General features: G+C 33.0%; 3 protein-coding genes across 4 annotated transcripts; all 3 read left to right on the top strand.

Annotated features, from left to right (window-relative positions):
- The first annotated feature begins 2,221 nt into the window (after nt 1-2,221).
- Nucleotides 2,222-3,664, top strand: LOC131041551 (protein LURP-one-related 5). Its single transcript, XM_057974677.2, has 3 exons — nt 2,222-2,782; nt 2,868-3,098; nt 3,191-3,664. The coding sequence occupies exons 1-3, from the start codon at nt 2,537-2,539 to the stop codon at nt 3,410-3,412; spliced, it is 699 nt and encodes a 232-aa protein (XP_057830660.1). The 5' UTR covers nt 2,222-2,536; the 3' UTR covers nt 3,413-3,664.
- Nucleotides 3,665-5,444: 1,780 nt separating this feature from the next.
- LOC131041524 (protein LURP-one-related 5) lies at nt 5,445-6,798 on the top strand. Of its 2 annotated transcripts, none has more exons than XM_057974652.2 (3): nt 5,445-6,017; nt 6,102-6,332; nt 6,438-6,798. In XM_057974652.2, the coding sequence occupies exons 1-3, from the start codon at nt 5,772-5,774 to the stop codon at nt 6,657-6,659; spliced, it is 699 nt and encodes a 232-aa protein (XP_057830635.1). In that variant the 5' UTR covers nt 5,445-5,771; the 3' UTR covers nt 6,660-6,798. The 2 variants fall into 2 exon arrangements, with proteins under 2 accessions (XP_057830635.1, XP_059072715.1); XM_059216732.1 differs by having other exon boundaries at nt 6,102-6,336; nt 6,438-6,629.
- A 4,882-nt stretch (nt 6,799-11,680) lies between these two features.
- LOC131041547 (protein LURP-one-related 5) lies at nt 11,681-13,692 on the top strand. Its single transcript, XM_057974675.2, has 3 exons — nt 11,681-12,238; nt 12,946-13,176; nt 13,296-13,692. Exons 1-3 carry the CDS (start codon nt 11,975-11,977, stop codon nt 13,443-13,445), a joined length of 645 nt encoding a protein of 214 aa, XP_057830658.1. The 5' UTR covers nt 11,681-11,974; the 3' UTR covers nt 13,446-13,692.
- The last annotated feature ends 560 nt before the right edge of the window (nt 13,693-14,252 follow it).

The raw sequence follows: 14,252 nt of genomic DNA on the forward strand, positions 1-14,252 counted from the left end.
GAACTTTCTCGCATATAATAGTCTATCAGTATCACTTATTGAAATCTTTTAATGAGAAATATACTAGTACCTTGTATCCATAGGAGGTTCAAGGGATAAGTCGATAGGATATCAAAAGTAAAAATTAAATGTTTGTGACAGATTGTCTTGTGTGCCAAATTTTTCAACGGAGCATGATTTCTCTTTTCAAGTTTATTCATCTTTATTCATCTTGATGATTGTTCTCTCCTAATCCACTTATGCCTCTTACCCCATAAGTATTCTCTAGCTTTTAGCCTATTCGTAAATGGCTAGCCAATCCATCATTTAGAGTGCAATGGTTTTCAAGCATGAGTGGTGCTCTAGCAAGACAAAACATTAGTTATCACCCTCTTTTTATCAAATACAACTTATCTTACATACTAAAAAAGTTAACATATTCTTTCAAAATTGTTTAATATAATATATAACAGGTCTTCGGACATGTAGTGTCGTGGTTAAAATACTTCGTTGGTGAAGCGACCACTAAGATTCAAACCCTTGTTGGACCATTGTGCTCGCAGATCAAGTGAAGTGTGGGGAGAGCATGTCCGGTCACATGAATATAAATATAATATGCATAATATATTATTTAATTATTTAGATATTATATTTATTATATATCACAATATAAAGTTTATTATAATTTTAAAAATAAAATAATATTTTCAAAATAGTAGTATATATTTATAATAATATTAATATAAATAAAATTTTAATTTTAATTTTTTGAAATATATAATTCATTACTTATATATTATAACCTATTTACTATTAATTTTGAAATAAATCAAGTTTTAACTTTTTAATTAAAAATGAACTATTTTAAAAATGACTGAATGAAAAAGTGTCTTCGCACCAAAAAAATAGCATTTAACCCCGTGGGCAGCAAAAATAAAACATCGAATGCACGTTTTCCAATTTCGCCGGAGGAATTAAAGCTGTGAGAAGGGTTGAGGAGAAAAAAACGTAAGTAAAGTTTTTAGCCATCAAAACTGCATTACAGTAATTATGGTAATTGCAAAGTTGTTGGGTGGTGGATTATGTCAAAATTGTATAATTTGTATTTTTAATTATTCTAGATTTATTTTTATTTGGTTATTTTTATGTAAAGATAAATGTGATGTGATTTTATACATGGAAGTTGGTAAATAATTCAAGTTTTATATGACTGTATGTTCTCATTTTTTATTTTATTTTTTAGATTCAAATGTACAATTTATATAAGTAATCAAGTTATATGGAGCTTGTTGGCCATTTAGCAAAGTTGAGCACTCCACCTTCTCAAGGGCTTACCAAGAATTTCAAAAGAAATATAATGACAAGTATGAAAGAAGACAACCAACAAAACATTTAGGTAATGATGTAAATTTTAAATATGTAAGGTTTAGTTATGTTTTAGGCATGCTAAGCAATTAGTGTAAAGATTAGCAGTTATGCCTAAGACCTTGTGTGATTTGTTTATAGGGAGTGTTTGTGAGTTATGTTGAGCTTTATAGCTTGATCCTTATTGTACTCAACATGTTATTTTACTATCTTTCATATATATATATATATATATATATATATATATATTTATAAGCAATTTAATCTCCCATTCCATAATAAAATACCATTTCTTAAAAAAAAACTTAGGGGAGAGGACCCTGAGCACCTTAACTTCGTGCTTCTCAAAATCTTATGTGGAAATTTCAAATCACACCCAATTTTTTACAGCAACTTACTTGGCATGTCCCTAGCTTATAACTCTGGTTTCAAGGCACATCATCCAATATGATGCCATGTCAACATGCTTTTTGTCCACAAAGGCCTAAATAAAAAAGACCGATACTTGTGCACTAAATCTAAAGAATACATTTAGTCATCATCAACACTAACAATCTTAATGTCACAACTAATAATGTAATATTGTTAAAAATATTACACATTAAATGAACATATGCTATAACAAAACTAGGAATGTGCTCAATAGATCCTCTCCCCTAAATAAATAATAATATTTAAATAAAAATATGCATTTAGAGAAGCAAGTCACATTAAAAAATAATAAATCATCTAAATCAATATTAAGGCCTTTATAGTCAAAATGTCTTGGACACCAACTTCAAAACCAAACTCCCATAGTTTGACTTTAACCATCTTATTTGGTTGTAAATCATCCATTGGTCGGTGTAACGTTGCTTTTTTCTTTTTATTTGGTAATCCGTAACGTTGACGGAGAAAATGTTTAAAAGTAATCCATGACGGTGACGGTAAAATTCACAGTAAATTTCCAGAAGTAGGAAGCGTTCTGCTCTGGAGGATGACTTTGCACTCTATTCCACATTACATGGAGAATGCGCCGACAATTAGGTAGTACGCGCATAAATTTACAGAGAAGCCGTCAAAACTTGACTCAGTACCTCAAAATGTGAAAAAGATTAGAAAGGAAAAAACCAATCGGCGCAAATACAGTTGTGCCTCTGCGATTTTCCCCTATTAGAAACCCTCTTTTGCCTGCATCTGATTTTAGCAGAAAATGTCCCAAATATGCCCGCAATCGGAAGATTTACCCGTGCAAGTTGTTGTGGACCAACAATTTTGCTGTGCAACGGCCACTGCATTGACGGTGTGGAACAAATCTCTGCTATTTTCAGGTGAGGGTTTCACCGTCTTTGATTCCAATGGAGATCTCCTCTTCAGAGTGGATACCTATGCTTTCGCTAACAATAACCTTGTTCTCATGGACGCTCAGGGCAAGCCGCTTCTCACATTGTGCCGTAAGGTATAAACGCCATTCCTGCATTTTCTTCCGAATAAATTCTCTTTCTGTAATTGACTGTCTCCTCGCATGGCTTCTTTCTCTGCAGCTTCCTAGTCTTCACCAGAGATGGGAAGGTTTTCTTGGAGATAAGTTGGACGGCCAGAAACCCCTCTTTACTGTGAGAAAGTCGTCGATTTTACCGTCGAAAGAGTGCGTCCAAGTATTCATGAATTGCGGCTTCTTTTGGAAACCCTGCGCGGATTATGAAATCGAAGGTTCTTTCTCACAGCGCTCCTGTACTATTTTCACAAGCGCCCCTCGCATGGCTGCCGCAGAGGTAGCTAGGGTTTCTTTTTAGGGTTTTTTCCTCACTCTCTTTCTGTACTGCAAGGAAGGGTTTGATCTTCTGGTAAATTTTTTTTTGGACAGGTGAAACGGAAGTGCGGCAGCGGGGGATATCTGCTGGGTACAGATGTTTTCAGCCTCTGTATTGAGCCCGGATTTGATCAGGCTTTCATAATGGGTTTGATTATCGTGCTGGAGCAGATCTTCCCTGGTGAATGTGAGCTTCCTCTTGTGAAAATGGTGGTGGATGAGATGAGTGCATCACACAAAGACCAGGAGATAACCGCGCCACCTTCTTCCGGGTAGACCAGTGAATTTCACATTTGCCCTAGTCCTGTACCTGTGCAGAACCTGACAATTTCCGGGTTGTGGACTTTTTCCTGTAACAGTGTCTCCGATGTCACCTTCATTTCATTCACTTCGATATTCTTTGATGTAATTTTTTTGGTCACAATGGATGATGTACCAACTTAATTTTAGATTTTAATTTTCTTTCAAGAATATTGAAAGAGATTATTTTAATTTCTAAGGAATTTATTTTTTCAATTTCAGAGAGAATTTGTAATTCCACATTAGTTTAATTGTGTGTGAAATCTTCTTATATTTTATTTTAATATATAATTTTATTTATTTATTTAAAAGATTCTATTTTTTAATTTATGATTCAAATATAGAATATTATGTAAAGAGGTTGTGTACCTCACTTGTTACATTTCTATGAAGAAAATTATTAAAAGTTTATTTAATTTTTCAAATATTAAAGAGTCATTGGAGCTTTGGTTAATTGGTGAAGTTAAATGATTCTGAATAATGATAAAGTCTTCTTAGGAGGAAGGCCTCAACACCATAAGGGATGAGGTAAGAATTGCAACTTTCTTTGATGGAATAGATCCTTGAATCCTTGCCTCTCGGGCTAAGAGATTCAACCATTATAAGGGATGATCCTCACGAAAAGATGTCTCCCAATTTTTGGCTCTCAACTAGAAGATTCAATCTAAGACTCAATACATAAAAAAACTTGAATGGGATCTCTAATCATTTGGTTAAGATACCTGAAATTGATTTTATTGTTTTTTAATGATTAATTTATTACAATATAATAAATATAATGTAATTTTAAAAACTGTAAATATAATTTGATATATATATCATTATATTTATTAATTATGGCAATTCATTTTTATTGAGATTTTTAAAGATGTCAAATAATGATAAGCTCATCAAAAGTTGTAATTAATTTGAGAGATAAGAAAAGTATAAAGTAAAATAGGAAATGGGGAAGTAAACTTTAACAAGTTTTATGGTAGTTTATAAGGGGACAAAGTCTATTGATTAAATGTACTTGTTTCTTTTGTTTTGGATTCATTTTGATTTTGATTAATTTTTATGTATGATAAGTGTCTAAACAATACAAATTTTGTTGAACTATAAGACATAATTTAACTGTTATTCATGTCTATCTTTACTCATGATTTGCACAAGTGAACTATGCAATTACATGATTTTCTCAAGTGACTCCAAAATTTTAAATCTTAAATTCAAAATTGAAGGCAACTCTTTCTATTAATTTTGTTGTATCTAACATTCAAGATAATATTTTTTGTTCTTATTTGTAGCTCTTAAATCAATAGAAAAGTTTGACCTAGGGAGAATACACCGTGCCTAACAAAATCTTCAAATGTACACCACAAATCTGGTAACATACATCACATCACACCAAACTTAAAACATATCCAATCTTTCCTAACTTTCTTATATACCAAAAAATCATTTTCAAACTTTAACGCCACTTGCCTAATAAACATCACTTATTTATTTAATATTTCCACATTTATTTCAACACTTCACTACATATGTATAGTTTTTTCAATAATTAATTCTTACAAATATTTAATTATTGTATACATATTCTTCAATAATTAATCTTAACAAATATCTAATTATTATATAAATATTTTTCAATAATAAAATCTAACAAATATGTAAGTATTATTTATTTAAATGCCTTCCCCCCAAATTTTATATTTAAATGTAATGAATCATTTCCTAACAAATATCTAATTATTATATACATATTGTTCAATAATAAATTCTAACAAATATCTAATTATTTTTTATTTAAATACCTTCCCCCAAAATTTAATATTAACAAAAACTTTATTTAATCATTTTAATTTTCACCCAAGATTTTCCATTAAAAAAATAATAAATCACCAAACAAGACATATCCACCCCACCAACTCTTTGGCATTTATAATTCGAATATCTTGGATAACTACTTTTAAACAACTCTTGTATATAAGACAAATAATAATTTAACTTCAACCCATTAGAAGAGGTGGCTCTCTGTAAATCATCCACTGGTTCAAAAAAAGTTCTGTTTCCTTTTGCCAGATCAAAAAAATTATGTTTACAGCTGAATCCACTCTATTCCAAGAACAGTGATGACAGGCCCACACAGTACAGATGTAATGGCCCAACGATTAGTACGTGTGTAAATCTGAACAAACGACAGAGAAACGACATTTAAAAGTTAAGAAAAAGATTTTTGAGGAAAAGACTGATCCGTGGTGACGGCTAAATTGAGAAAAGGAATTTGTGCCTGTGCGGTTTTACCCTGTTACAAACCCTCATTTAGCTGCTCTGTAGCCGATTTAGACGCAAAATGTCTCAAATACATCCAGAATTGGAAAATTCATCCGTGCAAGCTGTTGTGGACAAACAGTTTTGCCATGCGACGGCTACCACATTGACGGTGTGGAACAAATCTCTGCTATTTTCAGGCGAGGGTTTTACCGTCTTTGATTCTAATGGAGATCTTCTCTTCAGAGTCGATACCTACGCCCTCGCTAAAAGTCGGTTTACTCTCATGGACGCTGGGGGCAAGCCGCTTCTCACACTGCGCCGCAAGGTATACACGCCATTTCTACATTTTTTGCTCTGAATAATTCGATTCTGTAATTTTGAAAGTATATTTGCATAAATTCCTTTGCAGCTTCCCAGTCTTCACCAGAGATGGGAAGGTTTTCTTGGAGATGAGTTGGATGGCCAAAAACCCCTCTTTACTGTAAGAAAAGCATCGATTTTACCGATGAATGAGTGCGTCCAAGTATTCATGACTTGCGGCTTCTTTTGGAAACCCTGCTCAGATTACGAAATTGAGGGCTCCTTTTCACAGCGCTGCTGCACCATTTTCTCTACCGCCCCCCGTATTGCTGCTGCAGAGGTCGGTGAGCTGCCCTCTGGTTTTCATTTTCTATTCTTTTTCTGTACTGGTGTTTGAAAGAACGGAGTTTTTCTTAAATCTTCCGGTAAATGTATTGTTGTTCAGGTGAAACGGAAGTGCGGCAGCGGGGGTACCCTGCTCGGTAGAGATGTTTTCAGTCTTTGTATTGAGCGCGGATTCGATCAGGCGTTCATTATGGGGTTGATTATTGTGCTGGAGCAGATCTTCCCAGGTGACAGTGAGCTTCCTCTTGTGAAAATGGTGGTGGATGAGTTGAGATCATCACAAAAAAACAACGAGATAACGGATCTGTCCTCCTCTGGATAGATCACTTGAATCTGTACAATGAATTTTTCACATGTGGCCCTCGCTCTGTATTTGTGCACAACCTAACATTGCTCAATTGGGAAAATATTTTTTGTCAATAATTTCTGAGCTTTAATATTCATTTATGTTGTACTGATTTTATTCTCGGCTTCGACATTCGAAGATGTTGAACTAATTTCATTTTCAGTTTTGGAATTCTTTGATGCTGTATCAGGCTTCCATTTTCAGTACTAGTATTCTTTGATTTCAGCAGTTGTAATTTTTTTAAATTGAGTGGGGTTGGGATTCGAACACTGCACATGTGCTTAGAATTTGTGGACTGCGTCGCTAAAACGGTGCACCAAACGCCTACCAGCTTTGAAATTTGTAGTTGAATATTCTTGGATTTTGAATTAATATCATTTTCAATGAGATTGTTCAAATCTTTGTATATTCTCTGTGTGGCTGCGCAAAACTGGAGCCTGTTGTCGTCGAATGCAAATTGAGATAATAGTCAATTTACGACCACATATTCAATTCAAGGCTGTCTGGGAAGCACGTTTTGGTTTTAAATTTCGATATAATTTTTTTTTGGCTTTTTTCGTGTTTCTAGATGTTTCATTTACGTCTGTCTGCTTCCTACATTTTATGGCCATTAATGAAATCCCTCTAGCTTTTGGGGTTGGGTTAGTTAAAGTTGGTTTCACTGTTTTGAAGTTAAATGTAAAAATTTAAACATTGGAATACAAATAAATGATTACAATTTCACTAAAATAAAATAATAATAGTTGGAAATGAAATGTAAAAAGGTGATGTTATTTAGTTAGATGATCAATGAGTATATTTTTATGAAAATGATATATTCTATTTATTATTAAACAAGGTTATTTTTATTATGAAAACATTAGATTCTATTTGTTCTTCAATTAAAAAAAGTGATATTTATCTTAATGAAAATGTTTTTGATTAACTGAAAAACAGGTTTTGAAGGGCCCCGAAACCTTTTACATCAAATTATAAAATAGAAAAAGCATTGAAAGCCCAGCTAGATAGAACAACAAAAAAAATAGGGACTGCCTCTAAATACAACAGGCTACCCATACAAAGAAAGGGCCAGTAAAACCAGCCCAAACAACCAACTACAAGGACCTTCAAGATTTGCAATTGGCCTTGTGGGAACGAAGAGTCATATCAAAAGAAGGCTTTGATGTCTTTGAATGCTTCCCCTTTATAGTAATACATCCATCTTCAACTTTAGCTGCCACAACGGTCCAATCCGAAGGGCCCAATGTTGATATTTTCGGACTGGAAAAAAGAGTGTCAACAGAGGGAGAAACAATCGTTGCGGGCACAGGATCACAACCAACAGATGGGACAGAAGTTGTGCCAACACACTGTGAAGCAGTCAGCGGGATAAGAGACAGCAAACCATTTTCAACAGAAGAGACATCAACAACCTGTATAACAACATCTTTAATCATAGGAACATCCGTAGTGGCGTTCGAAGAATTCATTGCCAATAAAGAATTCGAGCCAGCCAAAGTAGAAACCCCAACACCCAGCCAAAGTAGAAACCCCAACATCCAATGACTCTTTAGAAGTATCGAAAGATTTCTTAACCGTGTAATGTTGATAAGAAGCCCCCAACCACCATGAGGCTACAAGATTTTTCTTCTCAAGCCCACAATTCCCAGTCACATGGCCGGTTCTAAAGCATCTACGACACCTGAAAGGAATACCTTCGTAATCCAAAGATTGGACCTAGCTGTCAAAAGAAGAATTAATGGCAATCTCAGCTAGCAGTCCCTTAGAAACATTTAGCTCAACCAGAATGTGAGCAAAAGTAGTATGGTAAAGCCCAAAGGAGTCATTATCCACCATAATGAAGCTCCCAATAGCATCACCAATTTCCTCAAAGAGAAAATCAACCCACAAATGGAGAGGAAGGTAAGGAAGCCTAACCCAAGCTAGAATTTTGTTGAACTTCTCAGAAAGGGGGTTAAAATCAGAGTAGGTTTGGCCAAAAGCGGCATTTTATCTTTCTCATAGAAAAAGCTTTCACACAAGATTTTTCTATTATCCTTAGCATTCTCAAATTTAGCAACAAAGAAACCTTTAGCCATAGGGAAAATGTGAAGAGTACCCAAAATGAGAGGATCCCTGTGTTGGGAAATCCATTTATGCAACTCCGAGAGGCTGGGCTAGATACCCTTGATTCCTCATATAATACTATCTTAATGAAAATATTAGATTTTATTTGTTATTCAATTAAAAAAGTGATAATTATCTTAATAAAAGATATAGGATTTTGTATTCAATTTGTCTTCTATTTAAGATCAAATTTGTAAGTTTGAGTTAATTCTACATTTGTAGATTTTTCTTGTAAATTTAGATTCATCCTTCCTTGTATAACGGTGTATATTTCTTGTTTTGTTCACTTGGTTGACTTTTATTTGTTCTATCCTTCTTTGACATTGGAGGATTCATAGTACTCAGAAATAAATTGGAATCTTGGGTGTTGTGTGTAAGGAGACGTCTATCCTTCGTTGACATTGGAGGATTCATAGTACTTGAAATAAATTGGAATGTTGGGTGTTGTGTGTAAGGAGATTTGTTCTCATAGGTCAAAGGTTCTAGAATGATGTACACAAATTTTCTATTCATTTTAATGCCCCAAATCTAAGTATTTTGTTATTGATTGTTCCTTTACTACTCTAGAATGAGAGAGGAAGCTTGAGAGATCCAAAAATTAAATTCTAATGAATTCCTTTAAATACTAGCATATAGCATTGGCATTCACTAACATGCACTTAGTTGGGTCAATTGACCAAAATTTGAATTTGAACTCTTGAAGGCAAGGATCAAGTTCACTATCCAAGGTCAATTTTGTGATTTAAAAAAATATTTTTGATTAGTAAATAGCTAAATTTGAGTTGTTATGGATTATATCCATTTAAACTAGTGTAATAAATGCTTGGATAAGATGAATGTATTGGAGAATGTGCTTAAGATGAATGTATTGGAGTATGTTCTTATTTAAGGATAAGATGGGGTTAGATGTGTGGAGATATGTACATATAGGAATGACTAAAGGCTAAGAGAATGTGTCAAACATTGCACATGATTGCACTATTTCCTCAAAATGAGAACAAAAGTAAATGAGAAATAGTAAATGTGAATTTGACCATTATTGTTAGATAATGATAAGTTCACTAAATAATAAAATTAATGTGGGATAAAAAAATATAATGAAAAAGCACGAGTGTAAACATAGCTCTAATAAATTTTAAAAATAAAAAATAAAAAGACACATACCATAAAAATAAATCATATCTTTCAATATTTGATCTTATCATATTTGTTTGTTTTTTATGATTAAACTTTTTTTTTAATATTTCACATATATTATTATGGTTTAATAGTTCTTTAGTTAAATAATAATAGGTCCACCAAAGGATAAAAAGTTAGTTTGGGGGATTGAAAAAGTACAATGAAGAATAAGAGATTAAGGAGTGTAAAGATAACAACAAATTCTCAAAGTAGTTTGAATATAAATCAAAGTGGAAGTAGATTGTTATGGGAGAAACTACATAGCTTTTTGTACTTTTTCCTTTCTTTTTGGATTCAATTTGGATGAGTTATTTTTTATGTAATGATAAATATACAAGTTTAATGATTTTTGTTTAAAGATAGCACATATTTGGAGACCTACTTGTTCCATATGCATTCCCTTCTAGAGGTTGAATCTAATTCTTAGTTTTACCTATTTCCTCTCTAGATTCAAATATGTAGTTTATCCAAAAAGAACAACAAAATTCAAAATTTCAAATTCAAAGTTGAGGTCGAATTAACCCTTCCTACTCTTTATGTAGTGATTCAAAGCACCAAACAGTTGGCTTGCCACCTATTGATTATAATTAAGAGCTAACCTTGATATTTTTTTTTGAGATCTACTAACAACAAAACTCAAGATAACATTCATTAATATGATTAGAGCATTTATAATTATATTACTTTCTTGCCTCCACATCTAAGAGATCATCTACATGAGTGTTTGTTTTTTCATCCTTATTCATAGTCATTCAATCAATCTTCTTTGGGGTTTGACCAAGATAGGAGTACTTGTTGAATAGTAAACTCCACAAAGGTGTTCCCATTCTAGAAATCAAATAATACATATCACATGCACTTATGTGAATTGAAAGTAACTTTAGATTTTCACAAATATCAAAGATGTGTACCAAAAGCTAGATTCTATAGAATCAAAATCAAATTTACACTTACATAGATCATTTTCATAGTCATAAAAGTGACCTAGAATGATAGAAATTGAGTGCAAATAATAAATATCACATGCATTCAAGTGAATTCAATGTAAACATTAGAGTTCATATCAAAGATGTGTACCAAAAGCTAGATTCTAGGATCAAAATCAGATTTGCACTTACATAGATCATTTTCATAGTCATAAAAATGACCTAGAATGATAGAGATCAAATTTACATTTTCTAAAGCAACTATCCTATCATTCTTAATTTTTTTACACAAATCATTTTCAATTATATATCATATATTTATATTAAATATCATTTATTTATATTTAGTTTAACATTTTACTCCAAATAATTTCCTTCAACTAATAATCCTAAAATAATTTATCTCATTCAATTACTTTACCAAAAATTTGATGTGAAAGAGATTTTATTCTCCCTTTCCAACATCAAATAAAGTAAATGTAACTTCCATGGCTAATATTTAAATAAAAATTGCAACTCACATTAAAATAATAATAAAAAATCATCTAATAATCCATAACAATCTTACCAACTTTCTGCTCTTTATAGTTAAAATCTCCTGGATTACAACTTCAAAACCAATCTGATGATACATAGTTCAAATAAATAGTTTAACTACAACCCATGTACTTTTGTTGGTTATACATAATTCAAATAAAAAATTTAACTACAACCCATGTACTTTTGTTGGTTGAGCTGGCTCCATGTGAAAAATCAATTGGCTTGAAAAGGAGTTTTTTCTTTCAGCAGACCAAAAAATATTCTCAAGGATGATGATTAAAATTTTGTAAGTACAGGCTCTAGACATCACATAGGCAATGGGCCAGAGATTTGTACGTGCGTAATTTTGAACAATGACGGATCTACCATCAAAACGCACCATGAATTGACCCGATACTTCTCCCCATCATGGGAAAATGGCAATAAAGGAAGAGACGGATCGGACACTACTACTAAATTGAGAAAAGCAGACTTCGACCCTGCAAAGTTTCCCTCCTACAAACCCTAGTTTCTCTGGTTTGTAAACTGATCTGGAAGAAAATGTCCCTAAAATTTTGCCAATCCCTAAAATTTTCGCAATCCCTAAAGTTATCCGGGCAAACTGTTGTGGATCAACAATTTTGCTCTGAGACGGCCACCGAATTGACGATCTGGAACAAGTCCCTGCTCTTTTCTGGTGAGGGTTTCACAGTCTTGGATTCCAATGGAGATCTCCTCTTCAGAGTGGACACCTATGCTCTTGCTGCCAATCACCTTATTCTCATGGACTCCCAGGGCAAAGTGCTTCTCACATTGCGCCGCAAGGTAAACATATATTTTTCTAAATTTAGGTAAATATCTCCTTTCTATGTTTTGTTCTGCAAATTCTATCAAGGTAAACATATCATTTCTAAGATTAGGTGAATATCTCATTTCTAAGTTTTGTTCTGCAAATTCTATCAAGGTAAACATATCATTTCTAAATCTAGGTGAATATCTCGTTTCTAAGTTTTGTTCTGCAAATTCTATAAGGTAAACATATCATTTCTAAGTTCAGTTCTGCAAATTCTATCAAGGTAAACATATCATTTCTAAATTTAGGTTAATATCTCATTTCTAAGTTTTGTTCTGCAAATTCTATCAAGGTAAGCATATCATTTCTAAATTTAGGTTAATATCTCATTTCTAAGTTTTATTCTGCAAATTCTATCAAGGTAAGCATATCATTTCTAAATTTAGGTGAATATCTCATTTCTAAGTTTTCTTCTGCAAATTCTATCAAGGTAAGCATATCATTTTCTAAATTTAGGTAAATATCTCATTTGTAAGTTTTGTTCTGCAATTCTATCGAGGTAAACATATCATATTTAAATTTAGGTAAATATCTCATTTCTAAGTTTTGTTCTACAAATTCTTTCAAGGTAAACATATCATTGATAAATTTAGGTAAATATCTCATTTCTTAAGTTTTGTTCTGCAAATTCTCTTATACATAATTGATAGATTTATGGTTGCTTACGCTTCCTTTGCAGCTTCCCAGCCTACACCACAGATGGGAAGGCTTTCTTGGAGATAAATTGCATGGTCAAGAACCTGTATTTACTGTGATGAAATCGTCCATATTACCAACGAAAGAGTGCGTCCAAGTATTTATGAATTGCGGCTTCTTTTGGAAACCCTGCTCGGATTATGAAGTCGAGGGTTCCTTCTCACAGCGCTACTGCACCATTTTCACAAACGGTCCTCGCATGGCTGCAGCAGAGGTAGGGCGGCTGCGCCTCCCCCGTTTGATTTACTCATATTTATTTAGTTAATCTCTTTATTTTCTGTACCGTCTTTGCAATAATGGTTTTTCATTTTAAAGATCAGGATTTCTGTGCAGGTGAAACGCAAGACCGGCTGTCCGGGAACGATGATAGGTAAAGATGTTTTCAGTCTAAATATTGAACCAGGCTTTGATCAGGCTTTCATGGTGGGTTTGATTATTATACTGGAACAGATCTCCATGGCCACCATGAGCTTCGTCTTGTAAAATGATCACAGAAAAACTCCACCCGGTTGAGATAACTGCAGACCGGTGCAACCCGTGAACTGAATTTCACGTCTGTCCCATTCACATGAGATAACAGGTGCAACCAGTCCAATGAATTTCGCGAATCTTCCCCGGCCTCTTGTCAAGGCTGCCTGGTGCCCAACGCCAAAGGAACAAGGCAGTTTTTCTGTTTTCTTAACAAATATTTGTTTACCTATATTAATTTCAATCTCATCTCTTTCTTTCATCTTATACCGATTTGAAATCGGGTTTTTTTTTTACTGTTTATTAGTTTCATTTTCATCTGATGTGGCTAAAGGTTTTATTCTCAGCTTTAAAACCTTCTGAGAACATTGAATGAGGTTGTCTGTGTTAAACTCACTTGTTTTTTATTGCAGAGAATTTATTAGGTTGTCTGTGTTAAAATCATTTGTTTTTTATTGCAGAGAATTTGTGTCTCTTATGGTGGATTAATACAGGTTGACATGAACGGTCAAGTTATATTCTCAGATGATTCCATTTAATGCTGATTTCCAAGTCCATTTCCAACTAACATTTCATTTTCTTAGATATTTCTTTTATTTGGCCATTTCGTATTGACTGTGAAATTACAATACAAACACAGTAAACCACCCAAAAGAGGCTTTTTGCATAATTTGTTCAAGTTCATTTCTTTCTTTAAAATGTACACGGTCCATGTAAGTGTTATTTGAACAATTCTAGGTAAATTTTGAAGTTAGGATAATTAAGTTTTGTTTTTATTAGTTTTTATTTAAATTATTTAAAATATATTTATTTAAAAGATGT

Source organism: Cryptomeria japonica, chromosome 2 (assembly GCF_030272615.1).
Source record: "Cryptomeria japonica chromosome 2, Sugi_1.0, whole genome shotgun sequence".
In the NCBI taxonomy this organism is placed as follows: Eukaryota; Viridiplantae; Streptophyta; class Pinopsida; order Cupressales; family Cupressaceae; genus Cryptomeria; species Cryptomeria japonica.